Source organism: Macrobrachium nipponense, chromosome 7 (genome assembly GCF_015104395.2).
Source record: "Macrobrachium nipponense isolate FS-2020 chromosome 7, ASM1510439v2, whole genome shotgun sequence".
Taxonomy (NCBI): Eukaryota; Metazoa; Arthropoda; class Malacostraca; order Decapoda; family Palaemonidae; genus Macrobrachium; species Macrobrachium nipponense.
The window spans coordinates 102051105-102072734 of NC_061109.1; the positions used below are offsets into that span (position 1 = coordinate 102051105).

General features: G+C 47.6%; 2 protein-coding genes across 2 annotated transcripts; one reads left to right on the top strand and one right to left on the bottom strand.

Moving 5' to 3' along the window:
• The first annotated feature begins 13392 nt into the window (after nucleotides 1-13392).
• On the top strand, nucleotides 13393-14490 carry LOC135217663 (putative proline-rich protein 21). Its single transcript, XM_064253630.1, has one exon. The coding sequence runs from the start codon at nucleotides 13393-13395 to the stop codon at nucleotides 14488-14490; it is 1098 nt and encodes a 365-aa protein (XP_064109700.1).
• A 3452-nt stretch (nucleotides 14491-17942) lies between these two features.
• LOC135217664 (myosin-11-like) lies at nucleotides 17943-21404 on the bottom strand. Its single transcript, XM_064253633.1, has one exon. The coding sequence runs from the start codon at nucleotides 21402-21404 to the stop codon at nucleotides 17943-17945; it is 3462 nt and encodes a 1153-aa protein (XP_064109703.1).
• Between the last annotated feature and the right edge of the window lie 226 nt (nucleotides 21405-21630).

Consider the following 21630-nt stretch of genomic DNA (forward strand, 5'->3'; position numbering starts at 1 on the left):
GAAGATTGACTTTTATTGTATGAAAACACAAGTTTATTTTATCTTGATGACATGAAATTATTAAAAATCCGATGATAAATAAAAACAGGTATAAAGAATCAAATACTTCTCTCTTCACTTTTACCCGTTGTAATTCCTTTGTGTTTTATCTTATTGATTTCAGGAAAAGAAGACATAGTTGTACAATTAATACCGAATCCTTTGGTATGACCAAAACTTTCCTATCTTGGCAAAGCGTGAGATGATTGAAGAAATATAAACATATTGCTAGTTTTCTAAGCCGGAGACAAAAATAATGAGACACTGAGCGAGTGGCCACCTCCCGGTACCAGCCAATCAGAGACCGCCAAACAAACGTCTCGTAGGCACAAGAATCTACCTTAAGTGAATCGACTATAGTTGATGAACAGTGCTGTTATTGTCAGTGGTCGAGAATTTAAGAGAAGGCTTGAGACTACTTTAGGGGACTCGTATATACCCTCGAACAAGTTTGTCTGTCTGGCTTACTTCATGCCTGACTTTTATTCTTGACTTTCATTTCTGACTTTGCATTCCTTGCTTCACATTCCTGACTTTGCATTTCTAACTTTTATTCCTATCTTTGCATTCCTATCTTTCATTGTTGACTTTTATTCCTGGCTTTGCATGCTTGACTTTCTTTCTTAACATTTACGTATGCATGACTTTCATTTTTTACTTTCATGTCTCACTTATTCCTAATATTTATTCCTGACTTTCATTCCTGGCTTTGCATTCCTGATTTTCATTCCAGACTTTTACTCCTGTCTTTCATTCCTGACCTTGCATTCCTTAATTTACATTCCTGACTTTCATTCTTAATTTTTATTCCTGATTTTTATTCCCGACTTTCATTCCTGACTTTGCGTTACTGACTTTCATTCCTGGCTTTGCATTCCTGACTTTCATTCCTATATACGATGGATGCTCTTGCATATTTTGGGATTTGTCTTTGTTAATAATAATAAGAATAATAGTAATAATAATAATAATATAATAATAATAATAATAATAATAATAATAAGAATAATAATAATAATAATTAATAATATATTATTATTATTATTATTATTATTATTATTATTATTATTATTATTATCATTATTATTATTATTATTGTACTTAGGAAGCAGACCTTCTCTCAAGCATACTTTATTAAAAGTAATGGCTACTTCAGCAGCGTTACACTTGTAGAGATTCTTCTCTATTTTCCGAATAGCGGCTTTTTCCGTGGTACTTGGACAGGCTAGTAGAGCGCCTATAAAGGTCATGCATTAATACAGTGTCAAAATTGGTATTTATATTTGAATTTTACAGGTAAACTATGATACCATAGTCTTCAAAGTAATTAAACGATATATAATATATATATATATATATATATATATATATATATATATATATATATATATATGTGTGTGTGTGTGTGTGTGTGTGTGTGTGTACTATATATACATATATATATATATATATATATATATATATATATAGATATATTATATTATATATTATATAATTTATATATATATATATACATGTATATTATATATATATGTATGTAATATGTGTATATATATATATAATTATATATATATTATATATATAATAATACATATATGTATATATATGTAATATATATATATATATATATATATTCTATATATATATATATATATATATATCTTTCTTGAAGCAAGCGAGCTTTCGTCTGGAGCTGCCAGACATCCTCGGGCTGGGAAGCTGAGGGTAGACTGATCTTGGAGCGGTTGTTGTTGTTGTTGTATTAAGCCAACACTTCTTGTTGGCACGGGCCTTTCCCTTGTTCGGCCCGTAGGTGATCCGAAAAGATTCATTAGGTTCATGGTTAGTTTAATGAAATTGGAAATATTTTTAGTTGTAAAGATAGGAGTGAACAGGGGAAGGATGATGGTGTCAGTAAGAGAGGGCCATCATGTCATATTGTAGTAGAAGTTTGAAAGAATGTAAGGCTTTCGAATATTAGAGAAGCGGTGCAGGTGGGGTTGTCCAACCCTTTACTCCCTTGGGTTCCTGCGGGAGGGTTTCAGTGGTAGGTAAAGTTTAAAAGAATGATAGTGGATGATGTGGATAGAGCCTTACAGTGAGGGGATGTGATGAGGGTGGTTGATGTCACTTTTAGTTTATTTGCCTTGGTGGAGGTAGGTTGCAGAGCATCTGGGCATGCTCTTCTAAGTTTTCAATGATTGTCTTTGTGACTGTGGCAGCTGCATGCTCAGCATCTTGTGCAAGTAATTCAATTTGTGCTGCACCTCTTAGCTGTGCTGTTTCTCTGCATTCCAGCAGGTAGTGAAGGAGTGGTTGCTGTGTTTCTTCTTGACAGTGTTCACATGGTCTGACACTGTTTTCCGCGATTTCCCAGCAGGCTTTATATCCTAGCCTGAGTCTGTGGATGATCACAGCAAGTTTTCTTGGTGTGTGCCTATCTATGGGAGGAAACACAAGATCAGTAGATGTCTTATACCATCTGGCAGACGGTGAGTTCTTTTCTACCCACTCACGATGGTCTTTTAGCAAGTTTTCTTTGCAGAGTGGTTTCATTGCATTCTTGATTTGTTGTAGTGCAGGTTGTATATGTATTTGCACTCTGTCAATGTGTTTTGTACTTTTGGCTAGCTCATCGGACCTCTCGTTGCCTGGAATTCCCATGTGACTGGGTATCCAGTTTAAGGTGACAGGTCTTCCTCTTTCGCTGTGCTGGTGCAGCAGTGTTTTAATTCCAGCCAGCAGTGCCTTGTTTTCTTTAATTTTCTGTTGTTGCAAGGCTTGCATTGAGGACTTTGACTCGGTGTGGATGATTACAGGCCCTTCTTCATTCTCCAGTGAGTACAGCAGTGCCTGTCTTATTGCTGTTAACTCTGTCTGCATAGTGGAGGCGTGGTTGGAGGTCCTCTAGTAGGCTGTGAAGTTTCTTGAATATACTGCAGCTCCCGTAGTTTGATTCTCAGGATCTACAGTGCCATCGGTGTAGTATGTTTGTGCCCCTATGGTCTCAGTGTTTCTGATTGCTTCATAGGCTGCCGCTCTTAGCTCTTCTCTTGTGCAGTCTTCTTTTGCTCTTGGCAGGCTTGTGTATTTATATGTTGCAGTGTCCTTCTTCCAGGGTGGTAGTTGTTGTGTGCCCTGTGTTGTGTCTTGGAGCGGTGTCCGTTCTCGTTTATATTTGGAGTTGACAGCAGGGGGTCTACCCCATGCTGATCTACTATTGGCTGGTGGCGGTAGATCTTCGTTTTCATTGGTGGCTTGAACCAGGTCTCAAGCCACTTTCCCCGCGTTGATGGTTGCGATGCTGTAAGTCCTGCAGCAGCCTAGACCTTAGCGGCGCGGTTACGTTGATGGGCGTTTCGCTACACTGCGGGACGTCACGGCTAACTTGATCATCGTTGGCTGCTGGAGTATCTCGGTCGGGGGCGTTGTCTTCCATGGAGTTGTCGTGCTCGGTGGTGTCAATGTTGGTGGCAGGTCTTCTCATACTCGTAGGGAGGAGAAATTCTTCCTGCGTCGTATTTAGTGTAGGTTTTACTTGCTGGATGAGAAGTGCCTCCAGCAGGCGTAACTGACGGACATCAGGGGCCTTCCCAATGATCTTCGTGTTTTGGATGATCGCATCCTGGGAGATGGCCTCTTGATGTTTGGTGCGGGCATGATACTTGATAGCCCCCTCTTGGGCGTGGCATGAGAGTCTCTTCGACAGGCGCATGGTAGTCATACTAACGTAGGCGCCGCTGCAACCGCGGACTGGGCATGTATACTGGTACACCACATGCGTATGCTTCAGGGGGTCTCGTACCTGTGGAGAGGGGTTATTTTTCATAATAAGGTCGCGCGTCCTCCGATTCTGGTATTAAATGATCAGGTCGATATTTTTGGTGTCGTCGGTAGGGGATACATTTTCAGAAATAATTTTCTTAACCGAGTCCTCTTCCTCACGGTAATGAGAACTCATGAAGGCTTTATAATACAGCTTGATATTATCCTGGGGGCGGCGTTGCGGGCTCTCACTACCGTACCATTTCTCCAGGGCTGTACGGACTTCTCTGCTTATCAATTTATTTGAATACCCGTTATTTACGATTACTTGGGAGGTGCAGTCGAGTTCCTGATGAGTGTCCTGCCAGGTCGACCAGTGAGAGAGGGCTCTCCTGACGAAGGCCCTGACGGTCGTGCTTTTGAATCTGGCAGGGCACTCGCTGTCACCATTGAGGCAAAGTCCTAGGTTGGTTTTCTTTGTGTAGACAAAAGTATGGAGGCCGTCTTCCGTCTTACTCACAAGGACGTCGGGGAAGGGGAGCCGATCATCGGTGCTGTATTCAACCGTGTAATTCAGCATGCTGCACTGCTGAAATACCTGACGGAGGGCTTCTACCTCATTCTCAACGTCGACTTAAACAAAGATGTCATCGATATATTGTCCGTATCTGCGGGGTTGTTGCATCCTGGCGAAGACTCGTTCCTCCACGGTGCCCATGTAAAAGTTAGCGAAGAGTACTCCCAGTGGGGAGCCCATCGCTACGCCGTCCTTCTGGCAGTACATCTGGCCACGGTGGGTGAAGAAAGGGGCCTTCTTCGTGCAGATCTCCAGCAGCGTACGAAGTGAGGCTTCGGGTATGTTGAGGGGCGCCGTCGACTGACTCCTGTAGACATGCTCAAGGATGATGTCAATAGTTTCGCCGACAGGTACGTTCGTAAACAGGAACTCTACGTCCAGCGAGACGATAATCCCGGTGCCAGGGGCGTCCTTGATAACTTCTAGGAATTCTACTGACGACTGCAGGTTGTACCGACTCGGGACGTAGTGGGTCAAAATTTGGTTAAGACGTTTAGCCAAGGTGTACGTAGGGGCGGGCATCTGGCTGATGATCGGCCAATCAAGGATTGTATAAACTTGATCCTTTAATATCAAAATAAATTTGTAAACTTTATAAATTTTAAGGTAGGCAGTAGAGATGTATGGAAATAGGATTATTATATTCGTAAGCACAGTAAGGGTGGATCTGCAGCTCAAACTGTTATGTGTATGTTCGTCAGTACTGTCTCTGTAGTATATATACTTGTGACTTCTAATACTATGTATCAGTCCTTTGTCAATGGCTTGGAAATAAAGCCGAAATCGGTCAGGACCTACACCCTGTCTCTTACTTCTCACCTGTGAATATGTGTGATAAATGAATCACGTGCTAAAGTGATTTTAATCATCATATATATATATATATATATATATATATAATATATATATATAAAATCTATATATATATAAATAAAATACTACTTGTAAATCCAAACAACCCACCCCATTACACCCAAAACCCTATTCCCACAGTCATCCACCCACAGCCCTTTCCCCATAACTATCCATTACTCCCACTATAGCCCTCCACATTCAGCCTTTCACCCACAATTCACAGTCCTCTGCCCACAGACCTACACTCGCAACTTACAGTCATCCACCTGGCCTCTACCGACAACCTTACACCAACAGTCATCCACCTGGCCTCTACCCACAACCTTACATCCACAGTCATCCACCTGGCCTCTACCCACAATATTACACTCACAGTCATCCACCTGGCCTCTACCCACAACCTTACACCCACAATCATCCACCTGGCCTCTACCCAAAACCTTGCACTCACAGTCATCCACCTGTTCTCTACCCACAACCTTACACCAACAGTCATCCACTTGGCCTCTACCCACAACCTTACACCCACAGTCATCCACTTGGCCTCTACCCACAACCTTACACCCACAGTCATACACTCACAGGCCTACACTTGCAACTCACAGTCATCCACCTGGCCTCTGCCCAACACCTTTACACCCACACTCATCAACCTGTCCTCTACCCACAACCTTTACACCTACATTCATCCACCTGGCGTCTACCCACAACGTTACACCCACAGTCATCCACTTGGCCTCTACCCACAACCTTTACACCCACAGTCATCCACCTGGCATCTACCCACAACCTTACACCCACAGTCATCCACTTGGCCTCTACCCACAACCTTACACCCACAGTCATCCACTTGGCCTCTATCCACAACCTTACACCCAAAGTCATCCACCTGGCCTCTGTCCACAACATTACACCCACAGTCATCCACTTGGCCTCTACCCACAACCTTTACACACACATTCATCCACTTGGCCTCTATCCACAACATTACACCCACAGTCATCCACTTGGCCTCTACCCACAACCTTACACCCACAGTCATCCACTTGGCCTCTATCCACAACCTTACACCCACAGTCATCCACTTGGCCTCTATCCACAACCTTACACCCAAAGTCATCCACCTGGCCTCTGTCCACAACATTACACCCACAGTCATCCACTTGGCCTCTACCCACAACCTTTACACACACATTCATCCACTTGGCCTCTATCCACAACCTTACACCCACAGTCATCCACTTGGCCTCTATCCACAACCTTACACCCACAGTCATCCACTTGGCCTCTATCCACAACCTTACACCCACAGTCATCCACTTGGCCTCTGCCCACAACCTTTACACACACATTCATCCACTTGGCCTCTATCCACAACCTTACACCCACAGTTATCCACTTGGCCTCTATCCACAACCTTACACCCACAGTCATCCACTTGGCCTCTATCCACAACCTTACACCCACAGTCATCCACTTGGCCTCTGCCCACAACCTTTACACACACATTCATCCACTTGGCCTCTATCCACAACCTTACACCCACAGTCATCCACTTGGCCTCTATCCACAACCTTACCACCCACCCAAGTTCCATTCCACTTGGCCTTACCACAACTTTCCACACCACAGTCATCCACCCTTGGCCTTACCCACAACCTTTACAGCATCCCAGTCATCCACCTTGGCCCTACCCACAAACTTACACCCACAGTCATCCACTTGGCCTTTCCTTACCCACCAACCTAACACCCACAAGTCATCACATGGCCCTGTCCACAACCATACCAACCTTACAGCATCCACCTGGCCCCTCCCCCTTACTTTTTCCCCTTCTCTTTTCTGCCCCAACTTACAAACAACCCACAGCATCCACTTGGCCCTATCCCACAACCTACACCCCACAGTTATCACTGCCTCGATCCACACCCTACACCCACAGTCATCCACTGGCCCTCTACCACAACCTTACACCCACAGTCCATCCACTTGGGCCTCTGCCCACAAACCTACACACAACATTCATCCACTTGGCCTCATCCACAACCTTACCCACCACCAGGTCATCCACCTGTATAATCACCTTCACCCACAGTCATCCAACCTTGGCCTCCTTACCCACACCTTCACCAGCCCACAGTCATCCACCTGGCCTCTACCACAATTACTTTACAGCCACAGGTCAATCCACCAGGGCCCTACCCAACAAACCTACCCCCCCCACAACCCCCCCACAGTCATCCACCTGCCTCTACACAAACCGGTACACCCACAGTTTCATCCACCGGGCCTCTGCCCACAACATTACACCCAAGTCAAACCCTGGCCCTGCCCACAAACCTTTACACCGGACAGTATCCACCTGGCCTCTACCCAACCCTACAGCCACAGTCATCCCCCGGCCTCTACCCACACCCTTACAACCCACAGTCATCCACCGGCCTCTACCCCCAACCAACTTACCCACCACAAGTTCATCCACGTGGCCTCTGTCCACAACATTACACCCACAGTCATCCACCTGGCCTCTACCCACAACCTTTACACCCACAGTCATCCACTTGTCCTCTACCCACAACCTTATACTCACAGTCATCCACCTGGCCTCAGCCCAAAACATTACACCCACAATCATCCACTTCGCCTCTGCCCACAACCTTTATACCCACACTCATCCACCTGGCCTCTGTCCACAACTTTTACACCCACAGTTATCCACCTGGACTCTACCCACAACCATTACACCCACAGTCATCCACTTGGCCTCTACCCACAACCATTACACCCACAGTCATCCACCTGGACTCTACCCACAACCTTTACACCCACAGTCATCCACTTGTCCTCTACCCACAAACTTATACCCAGAGTCATCCACTTGGCCTCTACCCACAACCTTACACCCACAGTCATTCACTTGGACTCTACCCACAACCTTACACACACAGTCATCCACTTGGCCTCTGCCCACAACCTTACACCACAGTCCTCCACTTGGCCTCTACCCACAACCTTTACACCCACATTCATCCACCTGGCGTCTACCCACAACGTTACACCCACAGTCATCCACTTGGCCTCTACCCACAACCTTACACCCACAGTCATCCACTTGGCCTCTATCCACAACCTTACACCCAAAGTCATCCACCTGGCCTCTGTCCACAACATTACACCCACAGTCATCCACTTGGCCTCTACCCACAACCTTTACACACACATTCATCCACCTGGCCTCTAGCCCACAACCTTACACCCACAGTCATCCACTTGGCCTCTATCCACAACCTTACACCCACAGTCATCCACTTGGCCTCTATCCACAACCTTACACCCACAGTCATCCACTTGGCCTCTATCCACAACCTTACACCCACAGTCATCCACTTGGCCTCTGCCCACAACCTTTACACACACATTCATCCACTTGGCCTCTACCCACAACCTTACACCCACAGTCATCCACTTGGCCTCTATCCACAACCTTACACCCACAGTCACCCACTTGGCCTCTATCCACAACCTTACACCCACAGTCATCCACTTGGCCTCTGCCCACAACCTTTACACCCACAGTCATCCACTTGGCCTCTATCCACAACCTTACACCCACAATCATCCACTTGGCCTCTACCCACAACCTTTACATCGACAGTCATCCACCTGGCCTCTGCCCACAACCTTTACACCCACAGTCATCCACTTGGCCTCTGTCCACAACATTACACCTACAGTCATCCACCTGGCCTCTGCCCACAACCTTTACACCGACAGTCATCCACCTGGCCTCTACCCACAACCTTTACAGCCACAGTCATCCACCTGGCCTCTGCCCACAACCTTACACCCACAGTCATCCACCTGGCCTCTACCCACAACCTTACACCCACAGCCATCCACCTGGCCTCTACCCACAACATTACACCCACAGTCATCCACCTGGCCTCTACCCACAACCTTACACCCACAGTCATCCACTGGCCTCTGTCCACAACATTACACCCACAGTCATCCACCTGGCCTCTACCCACAACCTTTACACCCACAGTCATCCACTTGTCCTCTACCCACAACCTTATACTCACAGTCATCCACCTGGCCTCAGCCCAAAACATTACACCCACAATCATCCACTTCGCCTCTGCCCACAACCTTTATACCCACACTCATCCACCTGGCCTCTGTCCACAACTTTTACACCCACAGTTATCCACCTGGCCTCTATCCACAACAATTACACCCACAGTCATCCACCTGGACTCTACCCACAACCTTTACACCCACAGTCATCCACTTGTCCTCTACCCACAACCTTACACCCTCAGTCATCCAATTGTCCACTACCCACAACCTTACACCCACAGGCATTCACTTGGCCTTTGCCCACAACCTTATGCCCACAGTCATCCACTTGGCCTCTACCCACAACCTTACACACACAGTCATCCACTTGGCCTCTGCCCACAACCTTACACCCACAGTCATCCACTTGGCCTCTGCCCACATCCTTACACCCACAGTCATCCACTTGGCCTCTGCCCACAACCATACACCCACAGTCATCCACTTGGCCTCTGCCCACAACCTCACACCCACAGTCATCCACTTGGCCTCTGCCCACATCCTTGCACCCACAGTCATCCACTTATACTCGACCACAACCTTACACCCACAGTCATCCAATTGTCCTCTACCCACAACCTTACACCCACAGTCATCCACCTGGCCTCTACTCACAACCTTATACCCACAGTCATCCACTTGGCCTCTACCCACAACTTTACACCCACAGTCATCCACCTGGCCTCTACCCACAACCTTACACCCACAGTCATCCACTTGGTCTCTACCCGCAACCTTACACCCACAGTCATCCACTTGGCCTCTACCCACAACCTTACACACATAGTCATCCACTTGGCCTCTACCCACAACCTTACACCCACAGTCATCCACTTGGCCTCTACCCACAACCTTACACCCACAGTCATCCACTTGGTCTCTACCCGCAACCTTACACTCACAGTCATCCACTTGGCCTCTACCCACAACCTTACACCCACAGTCATCCACTTGGTCTCTACCCGCAACCTTACACCCACAGTCATCCACTTGGCCTCTACCCACAACCTTACACCCACAGTCATCCACTTGGCCTCTACCCACAACCTTACACCCACAGTCATCCACTTGGCCTCTACCCACAACCTTACACCCACAGTCATCCACTTGGCCTCTACCCACAACTTTACACCCACAGTCATCCACTTGGTCTCTACCCGCAACCTTACACCCACAGTCATCCACTTGGCCTCTACCCACAACCTTACACCCACAGTCATCCACTTGGCCTCTACCCACAACCTTACACCCACAGTCATCCACTTGGCCTCTACCCACAACCTTACACCCACAGTCATCCACTTGGCCTCTACCCACAACCTTACACCCACAGTCATCCACTTGGCCTCTACCCACAACCTTACACACACAGTCATCCACTTGGCCTCTACCCACAACCTTGCACCCACAATTATCCACCTGGCCTCTACCCACAACCTTACACCCACAGTCATCCACTTGGCCTCTACCCACAACCTTACACCCACAGTCATCCACTTGGCCTCTACCCACAACCTTACACCCACAGTCATCCTCCTGGTCTCTGCCCACAACCTTACACCCACAGTCATCCACTTGGCCTCCACCCACAACCTTACACCCACAGACATTCACTTGGCCTCCACCCACAACCTTACACCCACAGTCATCCACTTGGTCTCTGCCCACAACCTTACACCCACAGTCATCCACTTGGCCTCTACCGACAACCTTACACCACCAGTCATCCACTTGGCCTCCACCCACAACCTTACACCCACAGTCATCCACTTGGCCTCCACCCACAACCTTACACCCACAGTCATCCACTTGGCCTCTACCCACAACCTTACACCCACAGTCATCCACTTGACCTCTGCCCACAACTTTACACGCACATTCATCCACTTGGCCTCTACCCACAACCTTACACCCACAGTCATCCACTTGGCCTCTACCCACAACTTTACACCCACAGTCATCCACTTGGCCTCTACCCACAACCCTTACACCCACAGTCATCCACTGGCCTCTACACAACCTACACCCACAGTCATCCACCTGGCCTCTACCCAAAACCTTACACCCACAGTCATCCACCTGGCATCTACCCACAACTTTACACCCACAGTCATCCACCTGGCCTCTACCCACAACCTTACACCCACAGTCATCCACTTGGCCTCTACCCACAACCTTACACCCACAGTCATCCACTTGGCCTCTACCCACAACCTTACACCCACAGTCATCCACTTGGCTTCTACCCACAACCTTACACCCACAGTCATCCACTTGGCCTCTACCCACAATCTTACACCCACAGTCATCCACCTGGCCTCTACCCACAACCTTACACCACAGTCATCCACTTGGCCTCTACCCACCCCAACCTTACACCCACCCAAGTCATCCACTTGGCCTCTACCCACAACCTTACACCCACAGTCATCCACTTGGCCTTTACCCACAACCTTACACTCACAGTCATCCACTTGGCCTCTACCCACAACCTTACACCCACAGTCATCCACTTGGCCTCTACCCACAACCTTACACCCACAGTCATCCACTTGGCCTCTACCACAACCTTACACTCACAGTCATCCACTTGGCCTCTACCCACTACCTTATACCCAGAGTCATTCACTTGGCCTCTACCCACAACCTTACACTCACAGTAATCCACTTGGACTCTATCCACAACTTTTACACTCCACAGTCATTCCACCTTGGCCTCCCACCCAACAACCTACCCACCCAGTCCATCCACCTGGCCTCTCCCACACTTTACAACCCACAGTACCCACCTGGCCTTCTACCCAAAACCTTACACTCACAGTCATCCACCCTGGCCTCTACCCACAACCTTACACCCAGTATCCACTTGGCCTCTACAACCTACACCCACAGCATCCAATGGCCTCTACCCACAACCTTACACCACAGTCATCCACTTGGCCCTAACCCACAACCGGACACCCTCTCAGCCACGGGGGCCGCCTACCCACACTTACACCCACAGTTCCATCCACCTGGCCTTCTAACCCACAAACCTGGCACCCCACCCACCTCCACCCTTACCGCAACCTTACACCCACAGTCTCCACCTGGCATTGCCAAAACCAAATTACATCACAGGTCATCCACTTGGCCTTCTAACCCACCCCTACCTTATACCGACAGTCATTCACTTGGCCTCTACCCACAACCTTACACCCACAGTCATCCACTTGGCTCTACCACTACTTATACCGACAGTCTCCACTGGCCTATCCCACAACCTCCACAGTCATCCACTGGCCTCTATCCACAACCTTACACCCTCATTCATCCCACTTGCCTCCCCCACAACCTTACACCCACTGTCAATCCACGGACCTCTACCCACAACCTTACACCCACAGCCATCCACCCTGGCTTACCACAGACTTTACACCCAACAGTCATCATTGGTCTCTACCCGCAACTAACCCACAGTCATCCCATTGGCCGTCTTACCCACAACCTTACACACCCCAGTCATCCACTTGGCCTCACACCTTATTATACGACAGTCATTGCACTTAAGGCCTATACCCACACCTTACTACCCACAGTCATCCACTTGGCCTCTACCCACTACTTTATACCGCAGTCATTCACTTGGCCTCTACCCACAACCTTTACACTCACCAGTCATACCCACTTGGCCTCTACCCACAACCTTACACTCACAGGTTATTCCCCCACTAGGCTCTACCCCCACAACCTTACACCCACAGTCATGGCCACCTTGGACCCACTTATCCACAACAAACTTACACCCACAGTCATCCACTTGGCCTCTACCCACAAAAAACCTTACACAGCCAATACACCTTGACCTATACCCACAACCTACACTCAAGGTATCCACTGGACTAAATACCCACAACCTTAACCACCCACACCTTCATCACAGCCTCTGGCCCACAAAACCTTACCACCCCACCGTCATCATTGGCCTCTACTCACAAACTTTACAATACAGTCATCCACTTGGGCCTACCCACAACCTTACACCACACCAGGTCATGCACCAAAACCCTTGGCTTACCCACAACCGTACACCCCAGTCATCCACTTGGCTCTACCCACAAACCTACACCCAACAGTCATCCACATGGCCTCTACCACAAACTTTACACCACAGTCATCCACTTGTCTCTACCCGCAACCTTCACACCCACAGTCATCCACCTTGGCCTATACCACAACCTTACACTCACAGTCATTCCACTTGGCCTCTTTACCCACTACCTTATTACCGACAGTCATTCACTTGGCCTCTAACCACAACCTTACAACCACAGTCATCCACTTGGCCTCTACCCACTACCTTATACCGACAGTCATTCCACTTGGACCATTATACCCGACAGGTCATTCCCACTGGACTCCTACCCACAACCTTACACCACAGTTCATCCACTTGGCCTCCCAACCCAAACTACTATACGGACATCATCACTTGGCCTCCTTACCACAACCTTCCCTTACTCACAGTCATCCACTTGGCCTACCCACAACCTTACACCCTAGTCATCCAACTTGGCTCCTACCCACAACTTACCCACAGTCATGCACCTGGCCTTTACCCACAACCTTACAGCACAGTCATCCACTTGGCCTCCTGCCCACAACTTACACCCCCAGTCATACACTTGGACTCACCAAACCTTTTACAACTCATAGTTCAATCCACTTGGCCCATCTACCCACAAACCTACACCCCAACAGGTTCAATCCACTTGGCCTCCTCTGCCCACAAACTTACACCTCCCACCGATCAGCCACTTACCTTGGCCCTACCCACAACCTTACAAACTCACAGTCTCCACTTGGCCTCTACCACAACCTTACACCCACAGTCATCACTTGGCCTCTACCCTACCTATAGCGACAGTCATCCACTTGGCCTCTACCCACACCTTACACCCACACAGTCATTTCCACCTGGCCTCTATCCACAACCTTTTACACCCTCAGTATCACTTGGCCTCCTCCCACAAACCTTACACACCGTCATCCACTTGGCCTCTACCCACAACTTACACCCCACAGTCATCACCTGGCCTCTACCCACAACTTTACACCACAAGTCATCCACTTGGGTCTCTACCGCAACCTGACACCCACCAGTCATCCACTGGGCCTCTACCCACAACCTACACTCACAGTCATCCAATGGGCCTCTACCCACACTTATACCTGACAAGTCATTACTGCCTCTACCCACAACCTTACACACACCAGTCATCCCACTTGGCCTCTACCCACTACCTTATAACGACAGGGTCATTCACTTGGCCGAATACCCACAACCTTACACTCACATTCATCCACTTGGCCTTCTAACCCACAACCTACACTCACAGTCATTCCACTTGCCTCTACCCACCAACCTCTACACCCCACAGTCATGCACAGCGCCTTTACCCACAACCTTACACCCACAGTCATCCACTTGGCTCTGCCCACAACTTAGCACCCCCAGTCATACACTTGTACTCTACCCACAACCTGGACATCATAGTCACCAATTGGCCTCTACCCACAACCTTACACCCACGTCATCACTTGGGCCTCTGCCACAAACTTACACCACAGTCATCCACTTGGCCTCTACCAAACCTTACACTCCCAGTCATCCCACTTGGCCTTACCCACAACCTACACCCCACAGTCATGCACTGGCCCCCCCCTTACCCACAAACCTACACTCACAGTCATCCACTTGGCCTCTGCCCTACAAACTTACACCCACAGTCATCCACTTGGCCTCTACCCACAACCTAACTCACAGTCATCCAATTGGCCTTACCCCACTTACACTCACAGTCATCCCACTGGGAACTCTATTCACAACTTTGCACCTCCAGTCATTTCATTGGCCTCTACGCACAACCTTACCTGCACAGGTCCATTTCCACCTGGGCCTTTACAACAAACCTTACACCTCACCAGTTCAGCCACTTGGCCTCTACCCCACAAACTTACACTCACTCATCCACTTGGCTCTACCCACAACCTTCAATCACAGTCATCCACTTGGCCTCTGACCACAAACTTACCACCCACATCATCCACTTGGCCTCTACCCCACACCCTTAACACCACAGTCATGCACCTGGCCCTTTACCCAAAAACCTTACACTCACAGTCATCCACTTGGCCTCTACCCACAACCTTACACCCACAGTCATGCACCTGGCCTTTACCCACAACCTTACACTCACTGTCATCCACTTGGCCTCTGCCCACAAACTTACACCCACAGTCATCCACTTGGCCTCTACCCACAACCTTACACCCACAGTCATCCACTTGGCCTCTACCCACAACCTTACACTCACAGTCATCCACTTGGACTCTATCCACAACTTTGCACCTACAGTCATCCACTTGGCCTCTACCCACAACCTTACACACACAGTCATCCACCGGGCCTCTGCCCACAACCTTACAGCCATGGTCATCCACTTGGTCTCTGCCCATAACCTTACACCCACAGTCATCCACTTGGCCTCTGCCCACAAACTTACACCCACAGTCATCCACTTGGCCTTGACCCACAACCTTACACCCACAGTCATCCACCTGGCCTCTGCCCACAACCTTACACCCACAGTCATCCACTTGGCCTCTACCCACAACCTTACACCCACAGTCATCCACTTGGCCTTGACCCACAACCTTACACCCACAGTCATCCACCTGGCCTCTGCCCACAACCTTACACCCACAGTCATCCACTTGGCCTCTACCCACAACCTTACACCCACAGTCATCCACTTGGCCTTGACCCACAACCTTACACCCACAGTCATCCACCTGGCCTCTGCTCACAGCCTTACACCCACAGTCATCTACTTGACCTCTACCCACAACCTTACACCTACAGTCATCCACTTGGCCTCTGCCCACAACCTTACACCGACAGGCATCCACTTGGCCTCTGCTCATAACCTTACATTCCACAGTCATCCACCTGGCCTCTACCCACAACTTAACACCCACAGTCATCCACCTGGCCTCTGCTCATAACCTTACTTTCTACAGAAATCCTCCTGGCCTCTACCCACAACCTTACACCTACAGTCATCCACTTGGCCTGTACCCGCAACCTTACACCCACAGTCATCCACTTGTCCAGTACCCACTACCTTATACCTCACAACCTTCCACCCACAACTACAGAACCCTTCAACAGCCCTCCACCCGCACCCAACACCTGCAGCCAGTTTGAGATACGTTTTATATAAGCTCAGTTAAATGCTACAGTTAGAGTTATTTGTAGTATTAGACCTAAGTCTACAAAGGAACGCACGTAGTATTTACCTTTTATTCATTGGAATTTATTCTTAGAAATATATCAAATTTTATATCAAAGAATAAAATGTGAATGCTAGGTGCATAGCACTGTAGAATTTAGGCTAAATCCTATAGTAACTCTAAGTGTTGCATTCAACAAAGTTTTTATAAAATTTTTCTCATGGTTTTAATGGGAGATTTTCCTACTTCTGGTTTTACTTTACAAATCTCTCTCTTTCTCTCTCTCTCTCTCTCTCTCTCTCTCTCTCTCGTTGTTTTGTCAGATATTTTACGGACAATGCCAACCCTCCCTATTTTTCCGGGCTTGGGACCGGCACTGAATTGGGCTGGCGGGCAAGCCAACCCAATTCAGTGGCTAGGTTAAAATGTTGTGTTTCCCACAGCAGGAAAATGAATCAAGTCATCCAAATCAGGCTCAGTTGCTGAGCTTGTCCTGACTGGGACCAAAGGGCAAACACGAACAGATCACAGAAAGGCCCGATGACTGTGGGATTGAACGGGCACCAACAGCAACATAAGAGGAACCACCATGAACACCTTCTGGTGTGGGGGGGAAGCCGTGGGAGAACGGCTTTCGAGGGTGTTGGGGGGAATCATGGGGTCTCTCTGACGCTGCAGAAGATGTGCGCCGAGTCAGTCTGTGACTCACTCCTGTAGGTTTTTTTTGGGGGGGTGTCATGGGTCACTCACCCCCTCCTGCTGTGGAAAGCGAGGCATCAAGATTTTGCCTCCTTTTTTTTCTGAACTGGCGTGTCTCAGACTTGGCCCTCGAGACATCTTCTAAAGGCCATTCCATTGATCCAGCTGCCTTTTCTTGTCCTTATTCTCTGCCTCTCCTTGGGCTTTTGATCTTGCTATTGCCTCCCCAGTGTTTGTCCCTGGGGGAAAGCCTGCCCAACTTTCTTATGTAGGGGAGTTGCTGCCATTCTTCCTCGCTTTCTGCAGCTCCTCCATTTCAGTGCCTCTCTGCTTCAGTGTTGTCATGTTTTTCGACTACTCTGAGCAAACATGAATGGGTCACAAAAAGGCCCGATGACCGTGGGGTTGAACGCACACCCAAAGCAACATAAGAGCAACCACCATGAACACCTTCGGGGGGTTGGGGGGAAGCCGTGGGGGAACGGCTTTCGAAGGTGGGGGAATCATGGGGTCCCTCCGACGCTGCTGAAGATGTGCGCACAACCCCATGGTCATCAAGTCAGTCCGTGACTCACTCATGTTGGCCTTTTTGGTGGGTGTTGCAGATGGCTTAGTCCTCCTTTTCCTCACGAGTCTCGCCTCTGAGGGGCTCGATCTTACAGATTTCTTCTTCGCTCCTCTGATGACAAGTTGTGTCATCTGTTTTTTTGTTGGAAATTTCACAGTCCATGTCAGAATCTCCATTAGTGAGGTCCTTCAATGTCTGAGTTAGGGCATCCCACTGCTTCCGGTAGTTGGTCCTATCACGCTGGGCATCGGAGTATTTCCTGTGTTGTTTATCCTTCCTCATCCACAGGTCCTCTTCCTGCCCTTCATCTTGCTTCTCCTTGTCATTGGTGTTGTCCAGAGTTTCAATTCCATGCTGCAGTGCAATATGTTGCAGATGGAAGTTCCTCTGAGCTGTCCCATGGAGAAGCGTCATTAGCATGTATTTGTCCTGCTCCCTCAGAGCCTCTTCCTGTTTCCTTTGACGCTCCCTGAGATGCTGTTGTTCCCTGATCATCTTTTCCTCTTGTATCCTCCAATTTTCTTTCAATTGTTCACATTCCGTTCTAAGTTGCTGTAGCTCTTTCTCATCTTCCTCAAGTTGGATCTCCATCTTCTTCCTTTGTTTGTGATGGTCTTCTTCATCTTTCCTCAGCGTCTCTAGTTCTTTTTCCTTTTCCTGTAACATTTGCTGCCAGTGTACATTTTCCCTCTCTTCTTTAATCAGAAGATTGACAGCATTTTCTAATCTCTCTACCAACTCTAGCTTTTCAGCACTGAGTTGTTCCTCTTTGCCTAAGAAATCTCTCATTTGGTTCTCCCTTTTCTGGACCTCCTCCTCAAAATAGTTTGAGAGTTTTCTTGCCTTTTTGTCTGCCTCCTCCAGCAAGCTGTCCAGTTTCTTCCCGTGATTGAGAGCGACGCCTAGTTTCTTGGCAAGTTCTTCTTTTTCGCATATCAATTTTCTCTCCATGTTTAAGAAGTTTTCAATTTGGAGATCCCTGTTTTCGAGCTCTATTTTGACGGTTCTCAGGGAAGCCGCCATCTCACTTCCTCTCATCTTTTCTTCTTTCAACAATTTTTCCATCTCCTTACCATGATGGAGAGCATCCTGGAGATGTCTGCTCCTCTGTTTTTCCTTCCTTAAAGATTTCAGAAGTGAATTTATTTTCAGGTGGTTTTCGTTTATCTCATCCTGAAGCTTGGCGTTATGTCCTCCTAGTTCTGCAACCCAGTTCTTCATAACCTGGGCTTCTCCAGCCAGAACTTGGGTCTGCTTTTTCTTATTGTCTAACTCTTTCTTTAGTGCATGCCCTTCTTTTTCCTTTGCTTCTAACTCTTCTTTAAAGTTTGCATTCTCTGCTCCTAGTTCTGCAACCCAGTTCTTCATAACCTGGGCTTCTCCAGCCAGAACTTGGGTCTTCTTCTTCTCATTGTCTAACTCTTTATTCAGTGAAGTCACTTTTGCTGCTTTTGCTTCTAATTCTTCTTTAAAGTTTGCATTCTCTGCTCCTAGTTCTGAGACCCAGTTCCTCATCACTTGTAGTTCTTCGGCCATAATCTCAGTTTTCACTCTTTCTGCATTTAGGATTTCTGATGCGTAGACCAACTGAGATTCTTTTTGGTGCAAAACTGATTCTAGGAACTGAACTTGATCTTCTAGTACCAAGTTCTTCTGGGTCTCATCTGCCAGGTTTTTCTCAAGCTCACAATTTCTATCTTGTAGGTCAGCTGCAACCTCCCTAAGTCTAGACTTTTCTGATTCAGTGAGCTCAAGTTTTCCTTGGAGATCTTCTTGGTTCTCTTTAACATACATTAGTTGATTTTCCAGTTCTTCTACAGTGCTTTCAATGGCCGTCATTTGCACTTCCAGAGTCCTCATTTTCTCTTGGTCGTTCTCAGACTCTATCGCTTGACGTGCCAGTAATTCTTGTAGATGGTCGACTTTCCTCTCCTTCTGGTCTAAGGAATCCCTGTGTTCTACTATGAGCCTCATCAAATCTTCATTCTCTGCATCAAGAATTTGAATGAAAGTTTCTGCCTCGTTAAGTTTGAGGCTCAGTTCATTTCCTTTCTTTTGAGCGTACTCCAGTTCTCTTTCTTTATCGACCATATTCTTCTGGAAGAGACTTTTCATTTCTTTCTCGTCTTCGTCCTGTTTCTTTAGCAAATTATCATTCTCCTCTAATTGTCTCTCCAGAGACACTATTTTCTCCTTCAGTTCTCTATTGTAGTTCTCTATCTTCTCTCCTTGGTCTAGAGCCAGTTCCAAGTCGTGTTCTAGGCGCCGCTTTTCAGTCAAAACTTGTTCCTTTTGCAGGCAGGCACTCTCGATTTGTCTGTTCATTGCTGCTCTCTCATCTGCCTTCTTTTCCAGCAAAATATCTTTATCCTCAAGTTGACATTGAATCTGCTCAATCGCCTTTTCTGCTTCCTTCCACAGATATTCCATTCTAGTACCATAGACCTGACTCTTTTCCAGAGTTTCTTCCAACCTCTGCCTTTCTACATCTGGCTGTTCTTGACGTAGTCTCGGCAGCTCTCTTTCCTCCTCAGTGCTTTCCAATTCTTCAATATTAGGGGTCTCTTCCAATTCCTTCTTGCTGGCTTCTAGATCTTCCAGTTCTACGAGTTCCTCCATACTATCTTTCAGATCTTCCAGTTCTAGACTTTCTTCCAGTCTAGACACTTTGCTAGCGTCAGTTTCCAGGTCATTCTCATTTTCGCTCATATCGGTTTCATCATCTGCTTCACTTTCACTCGTTTCATCATCTTCCTCGCTATCACATACATCAGTTTCATCAACATCATCATCCTCACATTCGCTCATATTCAGTTCATCATCATCCTTGCTATCACATACATCATGTTCATCATCATCCTCGCTATCATTCACATCCATTCGTTCGCTTTCTATACATTCTTCCAAAACATCAGACGTTCGTCCAGACATTCCATACATCCAGCACACAGCAAGCGCCAAGGCTGCCAACAAGGCCAAACCTGTAGGTCTGGCAAAGGCAGAAGATGGCGCCATCAAGCTGCTGTTCGGGTGATCGACGATAATTTCTGGTTCGAGATAATCGACAGCGGCATCAAGAAGAGCACCAGGTGCTCGGAAACCACTGTCGACTCCTCGACAACAACAGAAATCACACAAGTCGTAAATGATTGTAGCGTACAAGTCGCCGTAAATGAATGCCAGTATCACAAGTAATATGCAATATAGCTCAAACATGATGAATGTCAACCTTGTACGTTTGCTCTCTCTACGTCTAGTTTTTAAACCTGCCACTGCCACGTCGCAGGACTCGGGTTCCGGAGCTGCTTCTTGAAGATCCAAAGAACGCCTTCGATTGCTGGCTACCTCGGCTCCGATGGATTCTTCTTCTTCTTCTTCGTCTTCTTCGCAGATCCGAAGAACGCCTTCGATTGCTGGCTCCAATGGATTCTTCTTCTTCTTCTCCGCTGCTGTTGTTGATGAGAGAGTCTCCGGCTGCTCCAGGAGCTGGAGCTGCGGCTGCATTTGTCCTTCTGGAGGGGGGTGGGGGGGAGAGATCGACGACGCCTCCTCTCGGCCTCAGAGGAATGCTCGGAACGGAATTTTTTTTTTTTTCTATACTTTTCACCTCCCACGAAGTCATAAGTTTTTCATATAAAATTTTTATTTATAAATTTATATATATATATATATATATATATATATATATATATATATATATATATATATGTGTGTGTGTGTGTGTGTGTGT

Coding starts and splice junctions, on each gene's coding strand:
- LOC135217663 (XM_064253630.1), top strand. CDS start 13,393: ATGCACCAAAACCCTTGGCTTACCCACAACCGTACACCCCAGTCATCC.
- LOC135217664 (XM_064253633.1), bottom strand. CDS start 21,404: ATGCAGCCGCAGCTCCAGCTCCTGGAGCAGCCGGAGACTCTCTCATCA.